The sequence below is a fragment of the Cucurbita pepo genome, chromosome LG18 (assembly GCF_002806865.2).
Source record: "Cucurbita pepo subsp. pepo cultivar mu-cu-16 chromosome LG18, ASM280686v2, whole genome shotgun sequence".
In the NCBI taxonomy this organism is placed as follows: Eukaryota; Viridiplantae; Streptophyta; class Magnoliopsida; order Cucurbitales; family Cucurbitaceae; genus Cucurbita; species Cucurbita pepo.
The window spans coordinates 4040664-4056721 of NC_036655.1; the positions used below are offsets into that span (position 1 = coordinate 4040664).

General features: G+C 39.4%; 1 protein-coding gene across 3 annotated transcripts; it reads right to left on the reverse strand.

Moving 5' to 3' along the window:
- Positions 1-250: 250 nt before the first annotated feature.
- On the reverse strand, positions 251-15521 carry LOC111779695 (acetolactate synthase small subunit 1, chloroplastic-like). 3 transcript variants are annotated; one of them, XR_002812723.1, is made up of 13 exons: positions 15216-15521; positions 13678-13891; positions 12217-12300; positions 11889-11957; positions 11394-11477; positions 10491-10640; positions 4524-4610; positions 4246-4350; positions 4033-4155; positions 2205-2357; positions 1011-1076; positions 611-702; positions 407-499 (listed from the first exon to the last, which is right to left on the reverse strand). XR_002812723.1 is itself a non-coding variant. In XM_023659812.1 (12 exons), exons 1-12 carry the CDS (start codon positions 15440-15442, stop codon positions 416-418), a joined length of 1446 nt encoding a protein of 481 aa, XP_023515580.1. In that variant the 5' UTR covers positions 15443-15521; the 3' UTR covers positions 251-415. The 3 variants fall into 3 exon arrangements, 1 of the variants encoding a protein (XP_023515580.1); XR_002812722.1 differs by having other exon boundaries at positions 408-499; positions 584-702; XM_023659812.1 differs by lacking the exon at positions 611-702 and having other exon boundaries at positions 251-499.
- Positions 15522-16058: the final 537 nt, after the last annotated feature.

Below are 16058 nucleotides of genomic sequence, written 5' to 3' on the forward strand. Positions count from 1 at the left end.
TCGAGCTACTTCAAAGTTGAACTGCTACGACATTCCTTACAGTCATCCCGTCCTACTCCTATTCTAACAGACATCGAAGTATCGATATTGTAGCAACCCAAGCCCACCACTAGTAGATATTGTCCTCTTCGGGCTTTTCCTTTCGGACTTCCCTCAAGGTTTTTAAAACGCGTATGCTAGGGAGAGGTTTCCAAACCCTTATAAAGAATGTTTCGTTTTCCTCCTCAACCGATGTGGGATCTCACAGATATCGATAAAATATTTGATAGCAACAAAAAGTTTTGTACAAACTATTTTAGTGAACGAGTTGCTTAAACATTCATGGTGGAAAACAGGAAGACAGCCTAATGCAAACAGTAAGGAAGAGAAACTTACTGAATTAAATTACCTAAAAGAAACAAAGAGCTTCTGGGACTTAGATTGGAAGGGGATAACCACGAAGATATGTCGAGTCGACGCCCGACTCCCTTCCTAACGCCACCCTTCCGGTCCTTGCCACCTACCGATACAGAAAGAAGGATCCAGCATTTAGAATTGTACATATATGCACAAACACACACAAGGCAGTGTCAAAAATGTATACAAATTAATGTTTAGCTGATATAAGCACCCTTAGAACGCTAAATAAACAGTCTCGATCGCCTCATCAAACATCGGAAAGCCTAGCTTCGACTAATTGTGCTAGATATCAGATCTCGAAGCCTACAGAGAACGAAATAGTTTGTAGATATCAATTTTTACGACCACGTCGTCGATGGTCGACGCGTTTAGCAACAACGATAACTAGCATTTATCATCATGATATGTATAGGTGCTGCTACAGAATCGATACTCATGTAAATATATACACAATAAACTTTCATTATATTTGGAACTTCTATGGTTAAGTTATAGAAGTACATAATAATGAAAAAAATTCCATACAAGAACTGATTCTCATACTATTCATCAGAAAAAGAATTCGTTTTCCAACTGCTTGTCTATAAGATATAGAAACCAAGAATACGAACCTCACATATCCCGAATGGCTCTAGCAACCTCTGCAACGCGACCATCTTGTTTAAATCGCCCGTGAGCTAGAGTAAATACGGAAAATTATAGCATAAGAATAGCCAGATCAAAGCACTCTATGCATGTAACGGCCCAAACCCACCGCTAGCAAATATTGTCTGTTTTGGCCCGGTATGTATCCCCGTCAGCCTCACGGTTTTAAAACGCGTTTATTAAGGAGAGATTTTCACACCTTTATAGGGAATGTTTTGTTACCCTCTCCAACCGATGTGAGATCTCACAATCCACCCCCTTTGGGGCTCAGTGTCCTTACTGGCACACCGGCCCGTGTTTGGCTCTAATACCATTTGTAACAACCAAAACTCACCGCTAGCAAATATTGTCCATTTTGGCCCGGTACGTATCCCCGTCAGCCTCACGGTTTTAAAACGCGTTTACTAAGGAGAGGTTTCCACACCTTTATAAGGAATGTTTCATTCCTCTCTCCAACCGATGTAGGATCTCACAATCCACCCACCTTGGGGCCCAGTGTCCTCGCTGGCACACCGGCCGATGTTTGGCTCTGATACCATTTGTAACCGCCCAAACCCACCGCTAGCAAATATTGTTAGTTTTGACCTGTTATGTATCGCCGTCAGCCTCAAGGTTTTAAAACACGTCTACTAGGGAGAGGTTTCTACACCCTTATAAGGAATGTTTCGTTCCCCTCTCCAACCGATGTGGGATCTCACAATCCACCCCCTTGGGCCCTAGTGTCCTCGCTAGCACACCGGCCCGTGTTTGGCTCTGATACCATTCATAACAGCCCAAACCCACCGCTAGCAAATATTGTCCGCTTTAACCTGTTATGTATCGCCGTCAGCCTCAAGGTTTTAAAACTCGTCTACTAGGGAGAGGTTTCCACACCCTTATAAGAAATGTTTCGTTCCCCTCTCCAACCGATGTGAAATCTCACAATGCATCGGAAAAGAATACTCTAGTATATCCTTTTATCCCTTTACAGATTGGTTTCATTGTTTCAGAAGAATTTGTATCAAATGTTCCTATCAGTAGCACAAACATCATTAATTGAGCAAAACATATCTATATATCTATATTATATGTTTGCAGATACACATAATAGTCTTAACCACACAGATATGTATATGTATTCATGCACAACTCTCTATATGATATCAAGGACAAGAGCGGACCTGAAGAGTAATTGTATGTCCAGACATATCAACAGCTTTTGCACGGAAGATCTGAGCAATATCAAGGACATCTCTTCTAGCAGTAGCATTTACAGCAACTTTTATCAACATTAATTCTCTCTCAGCAAATGGCAAGTGAGTTAGATCGCGCACCTGAAGAAGCCGTTACCCCCTATTTAATCAACCATGAACGTGTACGAGTCGCAAGGTCGTAATACTATAAGCTAAGGACTCTAAGATTCTCAACATAAAAGAGATGAAAACATCATTTATAGGAGTAGAGTAAATAAAATCAAAATATTTCAATTTGTAATTTGGGTCAGCTCCCTTGTTTGTCTGGCTAGAAAAATGTAGCTTCATTTAGTTCTTGGGCAAACTTCATAGCCATATAACGATCGGCTAACGGTTAGGCTTGTCTCATTATACTTTTTAAGCCCGCCCACCGTTAGCCGATATTGTCCTCTTTGGGCTTTCCCTTTCAGGCTTCCCCTCAACGTTTTTAAAACGAGTCTGCAAGGGAGAGATTTCCACACCCTTATAAAGAATGCTTCGTTCCCCTCTCCAACCGATGTGGGATCTCACAATTTCTAGTTATGTAACGACCCAGATCCACCGCTAGTAGATCTTGTCCTCTTTGGGCTTTCACTTTCGGGGTTTCCACACCCTTATAAAGAATGCTTTGTTCCCCTCTCCAACCGATGTGGGATCTCACAATTTCTAGTTATGTAACGACCTAGATCCACCGCTAGTAGATCTTGTCCTCTTTGGGCTTTCACTTTCGGGGTTTCCACACCCTTATAAAGAATGCTTTGTTCCCCTCTCCAACCGATGTGGGATCTCACAATTTCTAGTTATGTAACGACCTAGATCCACCGCCAGCAGATCTTGTTCTCTTTGGGCTTTCACTTTCGGGGTTTCCACACCCTTATAAGGAATGCTTCGTTCCCCTCTCCAACCGATGTGGGATCTCACAATTTCTAGATATGTAACGACCCAGATCCACCGCTAGCAAATCTTGTCCTCTTTGGGCTTTCACTTTCGGGGTTTCCACACCGTTTAAAGAATGCTTCGTTCTCCTCTCCAACCGATGTGGGATCTCACAATTTCTAGTTATGTAACGACCCAGATCCACCGCTAGCAGATATTGTCCTCTTTGGGCCTTCTCACTTCTCATTCGGGCTTCCCCTCAAGGATTTTAAGACACGTATGCTAGGGAAACATTTTCACACCCTTATAAAAGGTGTTTCGTTCTCCTCCCCAACCGATGTGGGATATCATAATCCACCCCCCTTCAGGGCCGCACTCATTCCTTTATCCAATTGATGTGGGACCACCACCAAATCCACCCCCCTTTGGGGCCCAGCGTCTTTACTGGCACACCGCCTTATGTCTACCCTCCTTCGAGGAACAGCGAGAAGGTTGGCACATCTTCCAATGTCTGGCTCTAATACCATTTGTAACGACCCAGACCCACCACTAGCAGATATTGTCCTCTTTGGGCTTTCCCTTTCGGGCTTCCCCTCAAGACTTTAAAACGCATCTACTAGAGGAAGATTTCCACACCCTTATAAAGGGTGCTTTGTTCTCCTCCCCAACCAACATGAGACATCACAAGATATCATCGTGCATCCTCCAAAGTGAAAAATATTTTGATTAGTTTGGCATTAGATGATTGACAGTTGACACGAACGTTCGAATATGAAGTTAAAACCATTCAAAGGAGCATAAAGTATGAAAACTAGCAGTTTGCCTACAATAGTTAAAACAAGAAACTCAGTCACACTATCATTAAACTTAATCAATAAAAGAAAATTACTGAACATGCTACCTCATGAAGATCTATTAATTTCTGAAGCTGCTGAACCAACTTTTCAATGGACTCGTCCGTTCCAGGAATGACCGTCGTGATACGAGATAATCCCCGTCTTTCTGCACGTCCTACAGCAAGACTCTGGCGATTTTCCAAATAGAAAATTATGATGAAGAAACTGATGAAAATAAGAAAAAGTTAAACAATGTCAGTAGTAAAATAAGAACCCACCTGAATGTTATAACCTCTTCTAGAAATAATCCCAGTGACAACATTAAGAACTCCAGGATAGTCGTTTACTAGCATAGACAATGTATGTGATCGAAGACCACTTGACTGAAAGTTAGCAGAACACAAAAGGTCAAAGAACATTGTAGAAGAGATAATATAAAAACCATACATGGTAGCTACTACTATACTAAAGGATATAAAACAATTCCACACAATTTTTTATTTTTTTTATTTTTAGAACTATAATGGAAATATTTGAAAATTATATCGGTACGTACATCGTCATCATAGAGAGCACCCCAGTGAGCGTCAAGAATTTGATTTGAATGAAAATTTTCGTATGGCTCCAATGGATATACATCTCCCTGCAATATTCACATTTCGTTTTCTTTGGTGAAAAGCAAGAACAATTCCCAACACGAACGAATATAAATCGGGGAAACAAGCACCCTAAACTAATAGGGATAGGGGAAGACACTGTTAGTTGAACACGACTCTCTACAATGATATGATATTGTCCACTTTGAGCATAAGCTTTCATGACTTTGCTTTTGGCTTCCTCAGAAGGCCTCACTCACACCAAACTCATGATCATTCCCTAAATTAGCCGATGTGGGACTTTCATCCTTTCATCCAACACCTCCCCTCGAACAAGGTACGCCTCCAATTAATCAAGGCTCGACTCCTTTTTCTTTTGGAGTCTTAGTCATTTTTTACTATGCCTTCGAGGCTCCCAATACTTTTGTTCGACATTTGAGGATTTTATTGACATTGCTAAGTTTAGGGCATGGCTTTGATACCATGTTAGTTGAACACGACTCTCCATCATGGTATGATACTGTCCACTTTGAGCATAAGCTCTCATGACTTTGCTCTGGGCTTCCCAAAAGGCCTCACACCAATGGAGATAGTATTCCTTGTTTATAAACCCATGATCATTCCCTAAATGAGCCGATGTGGGACTTTCATCCAATACCTCCCCTCGAACAAAGTACGCCTCCTCTTAATCAAGGCTCGACTCCTTTTTCTTTTGAAGTCTTAGTCATTTTTTACTATGCCTTCGAGGCTCACAATACTTTTGTTCGACATTTGAGGATTCTATTGACATGGCTAAGTTTAGGGCATGACTCTGATACCACGATGGTTTCTTGAGAGATTCTCATTTAAGATTTTTCGGTTTTGGATTCTAACCCATGATTTCTAGCATTCTTAAGTACTATTTACTCACTCTATCAGATTAAGTTTTCATCAAAAGACTTAACAACTTAACAATCTGAGACCTTTCGAAAGCAAGGAGGAAGGGTAGCAATGGTTGGTAGTCAACATGGCCACAAATGGGGAGGGAGCAGATAGTGAGCATCCGTGAAGGTGGAGAATGTAACACCCGAAAAATGAAGGAAAGCCACCCATGTAAGACCCAAAGGATCTAAAGAAGGAAATGAAGAGGATTAAGCTAGGACAAGGGTCTTAAGCAAGTCATTTCCATACCCGTTAATTTTAAGGACTTAAGAACTATGGAAAGAATTGGAAAGGAAAAAGTAAGCGAAAAGGACGAAAATGTCATTTTTTCAATTATCAAGGATCTTTTTGGATTTTTAATTCCTTGTCTAGAAGGAATTTCAAGATACTCAAGACCAAAAAGGGAGGAAGAATGTTTAGGAAAATTATGGATTTTTTGAAAAAATAATAATAAAATATTCTGAAAGTGGAAAATTACCAAAATACCCCTGAAGTTAAAGGATAATCACGGATTTGCCATTCTACTAAAAAATCAGAACCTTCACAGTGCCTTCTACCCAAAATCCTTCTAATCTTGACACTCAGCCGTTGGATCTCCTCCAAACTTGGATATATTCTAAAACACTCACGGATCATCACATCCAACGACTAAGATTCAAAATCAAGGTCGGTGAAGCTCTGATCGGAGTAGATATTTTCGATGGATTTTCCAGAAAATCCAATTGCTAATTCACGACGATTCTGGAGCTCTCAATGTCGGTTTAAGTTTCCCCTATAATTCTGAGGTTGGGGCAATAGTTTGGAACAAGAATCGAGCAAGGTCGAGCTCCTAGTCGTTGGCAATAAGCATTTAGATTTGAGTCTCCTACTCTCGGATTTTCTTCTAAATTCGAGAGCAATTCTCCACCATTCCTCTTCAAACTTGTTCCTATAGCTTCTAAACAAGATTACTCACAAGTTCTATGAAGGAATAGAGTCCTGAAAGTGCCTAGAAACCATTCCTTCAATCCAATCCGCCATTGAAGAACTTCAAGGAAAACTCGAAATTTCAATCTGAGGATACACGAGAATTCGTCAAGCAAGGACGACCCCAATAGGTTTCTGCACCTCCAAGGAATGTTTCCATAGAAGACCACGAAGAGAAATAACCTCAGGAACGTTCCCAATTGAAGAAAATCCATTTCGGGCTCAAATTGGGGGTAAGTATCGAATTCCTATATACGGCCTCTTTTCCTTTAAATTAAGGATTCCTTTAGCACCAGAGGAAGAATTTGAGTAAATTTGATGAAGGAATCAAGAGTTTTGTAGAACAAGATACCCAAGAGATCGAAAATCGGAGGTGTCGGGTAACTTGCTGACCGAGAATGGTTTCTCAAAATTAAGATCTGACACTCAAATTCGTTCCTCCAAACCAATTCCTTTAGCTTGATGGAAGAATAAGGAAGAGGTTTGGTGAAAAAATCGAGCCTCGAAAACCCCTAGAGTCGGCTACCCAATAAGAAATCCTCTGTTTTACTCCGGCAAGAAATCATATTTTGGATGAACTTTGGAAGCAAATATCTTAGGCTAAGATTCGTGAAAAGGTATGAAATCAATCCCTAGCTCTTCCTTGTAACACCCTCTTTAAGTTTCATGAAGAAATTGAGGGGAGAAACGGTGCGAACAGAGCTGGGAAGGGCGAGTTTCAGACGGCGGCGCGAACGGTCGCGCGTGTCTTCTTCCCGTCTGGAGGAAGGAGACGATGACATGGCCGGTTCAGTTGAACCAGCCATGTCAACCGAAAACTCGACCTTCCCTCGGTTTTTCTCCATTTTAACCCTCTTCCAGACTGGTTCTCATGAACAACCTTATGGTTCCAGAAACTAGACACATTAAGGAGTTTATAGAAGAAAATTTGAGGTAATTCGGGTATCGGAAGCTCAAGAACGGAGGTCCCGAACGTCAACAACAAGGTAAGTAGCCACCTTGGACTTTTTGTTAAGAAATACTTGTAGGAATCGCTTGGATTTCCATATGAACCCTAAACCAAGTATGAACTAAGGATACATGAAAGAAAAACCCTAGGAACCGTGAGTTAAGGCCTNACTCCGGCAAGAAATCATATTTTGGATGAACTTTGGAAGCAAATATCTTAGGCTAAGATTCGTGAAAAGGTATGAAATCAATCCCTAGCTCTTCCTTGTAACACCCTCTTTAAGTTTCATGAAGAAATTGAGGGGAGAAACGGTGCGAACAGAGCTGGGAAGGGCGAGTTTCAGACGGCGGCGCGAACGGTCGCGCGTGTCTTCTTCCCGTCTGGAGGAAGGAGACGATGACATGGCCGGTTCAGTTGAACCAGCCATGTCAACCGAAAACTCGACCTTCCCTCGGTTTTTCTCCATTTTAACCCTCTTCCAGACTGGTTCTCATGAACAACCTTATGGTTCCAGAAACTAGACACATTAAGGAGTTTATAGAAGAAAATTTGAGGTAATTCGGGTATCGGAAGCTCAAGAACGGAGGTCCCGAACGTCAACAACAAGGTAAGTAGCCACCTTGGACTTTTTGTTAAGAAATACTTGTAGGAATCGCTTGGATTTCCATATGAACCCTAAACCAAGTATGAACTAAGGATACATGAAAGAAAAACCCTAGGAACCGTGAGTTAAGGCCTTGAATCGAACAAATTGCTCGGGATTTAGGTAACGTTAAAATAACCCAGTAGATGAACTCCGCTGGCTATGAAATTTTAATGCTGAGCATATTATAGCATGTTGAGGTTATATATGAAATTTGGTGGTCATTGGATAAGGATAAGTAGCTAAACCAAGAAATGATGCAAAATGACCATAATGCCCCTAAGGAAGACTACCTATGGTTCATGACCTAGATGACCTCCAAATGCTATGAAACTCTGTAGTAGATCTTATTTTATGATGTTTGATTATATGATGAAGTTTGAAAGTCATTGGAATACGTTAAGTAGCAAAACCAAGAATTAGGGGTAAAATGACCAAAATGCCCCTAGGACTACTTATGGAATTCAAGGTCTATACGTGCTCCAAATGATTTGCTACTTCTTCTAAGGTCTATTACGAAGGACATGAAGATATGTTTGAGGTTTCAAGTTGATTGAAGCAAGTTTGGAACCTAAACTAAGTTAGGACCCAAAAAACACCACAAGAATCAAGACTCTTCTAGAACCCTCTGAACTCCCTAGGAATCTATGACCTTCGAGAACAACTCACGCTAAGATGGGTTTATATGATTACAAATGCAAGTTACAACTTATGCCTCAAGGAATTATGAACCTTAGGAACTTACAAGATTGAGAACAAAGAACAACACCACACAAGCTTTACAACTACCCAAGTAAGAAGAATGCTAGGTACCACTCAAGAACGAGGGACCAAGGACCCCAAAGTCAGAAACTCAAGAATGCTAGGTAATACTCTAACCACGTCCAAAGTGACCCGTGACCTCCCACCAAGCGGTGCTTTCTGAGGCCCAAGGGATGCCCTGCACCGTGTTTCCTTTGTAGGATGTCATGTTTGGCCTCAAGTTTCCCTCACCTAGAAGAGATGCCCTGCACCAAGTTATGGGTATCCAAAAGATTTGCAGGATACCATGTTTAAGTATGCACCGAGCAAGTGACCTTTATGGTCTATCATGGGCAGTAGTCTAGGGCCACGGAGGAACAAGAAGAGAGTAAGTTACCTTAGCCAAGAATCAAGAACCTCCTAAGACCTCCCAAGGTACAGCATGCTCATGACTTAGACTACGCTGCTTGGAACGCATGAAACCTTGAGCATAGGTTAAACAAACTGTATTATAGGGCAAGCCCTTGATGCAGTATTAGACTACATCGCTTGGAACATAAGAAGCCTTGGATATAGGTTTTCAAACTATGCCGCTTGGAACGCATGAAGTCTTGGGCATAGGTTCAGCAGACCGTATCAAAGGGCAAGCCCTAAGATGCGGTAAGACTACGTCGCTTGGAACGCATGAAGCCTTGGACGTAGGTCAAGGCTGTGTCGCTTGGAACGCATGAAGCTTTGGACACAGGATTGTCAGGTGCATGTCTAGTGCCATAAATCCTAGGGGGAGTGTCTTGGAGAACGAATCAAGAACAGAACAAGAACCTAGAAAGTACCAAGAACAAGAGAAAGATCAAGAACTAGAACATGGATCAAGATCCTAATTCTAAGGACAAGAACCAGGAACAAAGAACCAAGAACCATAGTACTAAGGCCCTTAAAGGAAAACCAAGGTTTTAGAATCCAAAGACCAAGGTCTTCCGAATAAATCAAGATAAGAACCCAAGGTCAAGAACAATAACTAGGGGGCCTAAGTACTTACAACAATAACAAGGACAAGACAAGAACAAAGAATGTGGTACCCTAGCATATTAAGGACACGATTAAAAGCCTAAAAGTAGGCTACTTATTGAGTCTTGTACTCCTTCCTTATTCTCCATTTTTGTTCAGGTGATAAGAAGCTGGTAAAGGTCGGGAGCGGACTCTGAAGAAGGTGCCATAGACAAACCTCACCCATCGTCTTCAACCCTTTTGTTTTAAAACGTTTTGTGTCTGTTCCTTATTTTGTGTTTTAACCATAACGTCGTATTTTAAATTAGTAACGTGCGCGCACTATTTTGGTATAATGTAAATTATGTGGTAAATTTTAATTGTTTTATTTCACGAAAAATTTACCCATCTTTTAGAGCCATCGTGTCAGCCCGATTCTTACCGAGAATGAGGAAGGAAGAAAAAGAGAGAGAAATGCAATAATAAGAAATAAATTAGTAAAATTTGGGACCTATTTTTTGAAATCTGAGTCAGCAAAGTCTAGTCACTCTGTTGCTTTATAGAACCTTCTTTTTCCCTTCTAATTGTAAAATCGAATCTCCCCATTGACTATTATTCTTGTAGTCCTCGTGACTCGTACTTCAATACATGTTCTAAATACGTACTTCTACTTCAGCAACATTGTAAAAAAAAGAGTTGGAAAAGAACAAAAGAACATACGGTGGAGGTAGGGATGTTGCCATTGAGTGATTGACTTGCATCTCCTACAAAGGCATCAACCGGCCTCGAATCTTTGAGATCAGGATAAGAAGCTGCTGAGAACCTCCAAAAGGGAGCTGTTTCCCCCATTTTCTCCCTTCTCAATGCTATCTATACACCGTCAAACAAATTCAATGTACATCAGATATGAAAATTTTATAATCCATTTATTAATAAATAGCACATGATAAACTTAAGCAATGATATCCAAGTTCTAATCAACATACCATAGATACGGTGAATCACCAAGAGACATCCATCATACAATATACTTCAATGAAGATGTGAAGAAAATAGTGTTGAAATTATCAAAGGATATTTCAATTCATGCCACGATGAAGTTTCATGTTATAAATTTTGGGTAGATTACAATTTAGAGTAATTTAGAGTTATTGTATTTCATTAATATATTTTAAGACTTTTTATATACTTCAGGTTACAATTACTTATTTATGTATGTTGTATTTGTAAAATATAGTAAAATGAGCAAAAAAAAATTTTAGCCAATGACTAAGTTTTTGCATGTAGAATCATTCAAGCTCAACATGATCAATCTTGCTTGTGGAGTGATTCGAATCTCGGACAAGTGTTCTTGTCTTGAGATATTTGATCAACAAGAATCATTCAAGCTAGACATGATCGATCTTGCTTGTGGAGTGATTCGAATCTCAAACAAGTGTTCTTGCCTTGAGATATTCGCTCAACAAGATAATCCGAATCTTACTCCCCTTGTAGTGATTTCCACATATCAAGACAAGATCGAAACAAAATGTGTCAACTTGCTCAACTCATAATAACTTTCAGCTTTGACCATACCTTGCGTCTTTCAGAAGAAAAAAAATGGAACAAAATGTATATCTCTACCTTTCCAGTTCTGGCAAGTTCTCTAATTCCAAACTTCCTGAAGTTTCTTTCAACGGCGACCAGTTTTCCGGGATCTCCGGTCACCTTATGACATTAAGAAAAAACAAACCTTTCGTTAATCTACGACTAATAAATCGAACGTAGGCCATGCAAAACAATGACTTCAATTGTACGATGTACATACTTTAATCATTTTATGATAATACGGTAGATAAAGTGAACAGAATATTTACTAAGTTTCTTTCAGTTAAATCTCTTGCAAGACAACTTCTAGCATCCATGGTAAGTAACTATTCTCAACTTTTCGCTACTAACTAAGAATATTCCATCTCTCAGACTTGCAAATATAAATTTTTTACTTAAGAAAACAATAATTTTACATTAAAAAAGACGGTAAAATTGATATAAATAACAAGAGAAAAAAATACTTCAGAGATATTGGCATGCGTTTCTCAATGATAAGTGAATGTTCTGAAAGGATCTGAAAGTAGTCACCTCAATAGTCAATGAATGTTCTGAAATATCCACAATTGTTCCTCTAAAGATGTCTACCAACAACATTATCTGAGAAACAAAAAAAGATAAGAGGCATAAGACAATAAAAAATTAGAGCTGATTACGTAACGAAAATCGGAAGTTTTCAACATCTTCAACTTAAGGAAAGGAGAATCAGAGGTCCTATCAAGGGGGAATATAATCCTTTAAAAAGATTTCCCAAACAAACAAGAATTAGAATTTAAAACCCTGTATCTTATTCATACAAAAATGGTTCTTTCTACAAAGCATGTAAAATGACCATTAAAAATGTAATGCAAGTCGTCACCTCAGCACGAGTACTTGGATCAGCATTGAGTTTCATAAGCACCAACTCGCGCTCCACTTGGGGCTTTCTTGAGATATCTTCCACCTGATAATTGAAATATCTAAAGAGTTCTTCACTAACCTTTTATTCTTTGGTTCAAGGTAAAAAAATATCTACGATGTTACAGGGCTTTGTGCAGATTGCTGGTGTAGTGGGGGAGACTTTAACATGGTTAGATGGGTCTCCGAGAAATCTTACAACAATAAGATGACTAAGGGGAGGAGGTCCTTTAACAATCTTATTGATAACCTGTAGCTGTTTGAACCTCCTATGAAGGGAGACCAATTCTCTTGGTCTAGATCAGGGATTCGACCCAGGAGTTCCAGAATTGAAATGTTTCTGCTTTGGGAGGTTGGGAGGAGATTTTCAAGGAGATTTCGATGTATAGGCAGGTGCGCATCACTTCAGACCATTTTGAGGCTCTTTAAACAGTAGCCCTGTTTCTTGTTTAGTCGGTTAGGAATCACAACTCTCCACAATAGTATGGATATTGTCCACTTTGAGCATAAGCTCTCATGGCCTCATACCAATTGAGATAGTATTCCTCACTTATAAACCCATGATCTTCCACTAAATTAACCAATGTGAGACTCACTCCCAATAATCCTCAATCCTCAACAATCCTCCCCTCGAACAAAGTACACTATAAGCCTCCCCTTAATCGAGGCTCGACTCCTTTCTCTGGAGCCCTCGAACAAAGTACACCCTTTGTTCGACACTTTAGTCACTCTTGACTACACCTTTGAGGCTCACAATTCTTTGTTCGATATTTGAGGATTCTATTGACATGGCTAAGTTTAGGGCATGGCTCTGATACCATGTTAGGAATCACGACTCTCNAGTCTTTTACTTTCAAGTAGCTTCCATAAAAACTATTACCGTAGGGTAGTTAGGTCTTTAATTTGGATAACCTATTTGTTACAGTCCATTGTTGGTGACAGGCTATATATATGGCTGTTCTTTTTGCCTTAAAAGCCAATAAAACTTTCAGAGGTATTCCTTGAGAACTTGAGTGCATCAGCTCTCCTTAACTAGCTTTTAGGAGGGAAAATCATAGCTCGACGACACTGAATCAAAACCTAACAAAATTCGGTCAACCAGCGTTGATCGACTATGTTTACTAACGGAACCAAAACGTAACTATGATTATCGTCTTTCAAGTACGAACTTCTACAGTCCTCTACACCCCTCGATCAGACTTTAAATTCGTAAATGAATGATCTCTTTCTCTTGGCAGCAAACTCCCTTACTTCAACATCCTCAAATTTCTTCTAGTAATGCTCTTACAAGACCAACAACTACTACACCAGCTATCACACACCAATCCCCTTTGTCGACACGGAAATTGAATGCAAAAAGCTTGCCCACCCGCCCATACGTCTTCCCAAACTAAAGAAAGATGGTATGAAAAATCAACAAAACCTTGATAACATTGGCAAGTTTGTTTAGCTGCTCCACAACTTGTCTCAAGACATTTTCTGTTCCAGTGACCACAATGGTAAAGAGAGCCTTATCCTTGTTCAATCCAACAGCAAGGGACTCAATGTTGTAACCTCTCCTTGCAAAGACACCCGCAATTCGGTTTATTATTCCACTTTCATCACCAACAAACACCGATATAGCATGTCGCATCACCCTGAAAGAAAAAAGAATACAGTGCCACTTTGGACATTGTTACAAGCTCCAACTATGATCTAAAAGTTTGATTTTGATTGAACAAGTCATTGACACTGTTGCTTTGATGTTGGTGTGGCGTGCAGATTGCATTAACAAGCAATGATTTGTCGTGATATGAAACAAATGAAGAGGCTAGCCAGAGAAAATAAAGGTAGATGGACAAAACTACATATGTGATGATCCGTCAAAATACATTTTGAAACAAAACTTTGGCCTGCTAAAACAAGAGTTAGATGAAAAGGATTTCCAATAAAATACTTAAAAATTTGAGAAATAGATGGGTGAAAATGAACTCGATGCTCATCAAACCGCTTTGTACACAAACAGCTACGTCAAGAGTGACATTCGTTTCTCTTCTCAAAAGAAAAAACACAAACAACTATGTAATGACTTTATTTCAGTCAATTGGAGATCTTTTCTCTAAACCCATTAGCCCTCTCTTTTGTAAATTCCACATATCAACAAATAGCTGTTTCTTAGAGGGGGAAAGAACGAAGTGTTAGGAATAACGATTCTCCACAATGGTATGGTATTGTCCACTTTGAGCATAAGCTCTTATGGTATTTTTTTTGGGCTTCCCCAAAAGGTCTCGTACCAATAGAGATGTATTCCTGTGGGACTCCCTCCAACAATCCTCAACAATCCTCCCCTCGAACAAAGAAGTACAGCATAGATCCTCCCTTGAGGTCTATGGAGCCCTCGAATAGCCTCTCCTTAATCGAGGCTCGACTCCTTCTTAGGAGCCCTCAAACAAAGTACATCATTTGTTCGACACCTGAGTCATTTTTTTACTACACCTTTGAGGCTCACAACTTTTTTGTTCGACATTTGAGGATTCTATTGTCATGACTAAGTTAAGGGCATGACTCTGATACCATGTTAGGAATAATGAATCTCCACAATGGTATGATATTGTCCACTTTGAGCAATAAACTCTCATAGTTTTGCTTACGGCTTCCCCAAAAGGTCTCATACCAATGGAGATGTATTCCTTAGTTATAAACTCATGATCATTCCTTAAATTAGCCAATGTGCGACTCCCTCCTAATAATCTTCAACACAAAGAAAGGTGATTGAAACTAATGAACATTTCTCGCCACTAAATTAAATAACATCTTTAAAAAAAATGTCAAAAATCAAAATGATCAGTGAAGCAACCAAGCGGCCAATACTTGTTTCAATAAACGAATAACCAATGGAATAAAAAAGACATTGATGAAAAGCATGAACAAGAAATAACCAAATCGAAGGAAAGTAGAACTGGACTTTTCCCGAGCACTTACGAAGAACGAATGGCGGAACGTGAAGAGTCGCTTACAGTCACTGCATCATCATTAGCAGCAGCAGAAGAGACCTGCGACCTCTGGAGCTCGAAACGGTTCCATTTCTGCACTTTCCGGTACTCGCCGATCAAAGTTTCAGAGAAGACATTTCTAGAGGCAACTGCTGGATAGCGAGGCTTGAAAGCGTTAACGGAAGTCGGGCAAAGCGGTACGGCGGCGGCCGCCATGCTGATTGAGTACCGGTTTGAAGAGGGAAGAGGAAGAGGAAGAGGACTGAGTTGAAAAGGAAACCGCCACACAGTTATATAACTCGCAGAGCATGCTGCCCGAAAAAGGACATTTGGCTTTCCTCACGTTCTTTTTTTGGTTACCGTTTTTGTCCCGTGGTAGGTACGCAGAATTTTGATTTTTTAAAAATAAATAAATAATTATATATATATAATATATAATTTCTTTATTAAATTAATTTTTAGCATAAATATTTCCAATCTATTTGAATTATTTTCATTTTTACTTTTCAGGATATTTTGAGTGTTTAATTCAAAATTATTTCTTTTTTATTTGATACTATTTATTCGAAATAATTTTTATTTACGTATATCATAATTATTTATAGTTAATTTGAGTTTTATATATATATATATATATATATATATATATATATATTTGTAGACTTTATAGTTACGATTAAATTTTCAATAATTATTTTTCATTATAATCAATAGGATGATCCAGACTTCTCTATGTGAATTATAAAACTATTGGAGTGGTTGTATGACTTTTAGGCATAATAATAGACAGCATAAAATACATATATCAATATATATATATATATAGGGATTG

Excerpts from the sequence above, each read along its gene's own strand:
- LOC111779695 (XM_023659812.1), bottom strand. The coding sequence starts at position 15,442 with ATGGCGGCCGCCGCCGTACCGCTTTGCCCGACTTCCGTTAACGCTTTC. Across the intron at positions 10,641-11,393 it reads AACTTGCCAGAACTGGAAAG|ATAGCATTGAGAAGGGAGAA; the intron begins GTAGAGATATAC and ends GACGGTGTATAG. Across the intron at positions 2,358-4,032 it reads AATTAATAGATCTTCATGAG|GTGCGCGATCTAACTCACTT; the intron begins GTAGCATGTTCA and ends CGGCTTCTTCAG.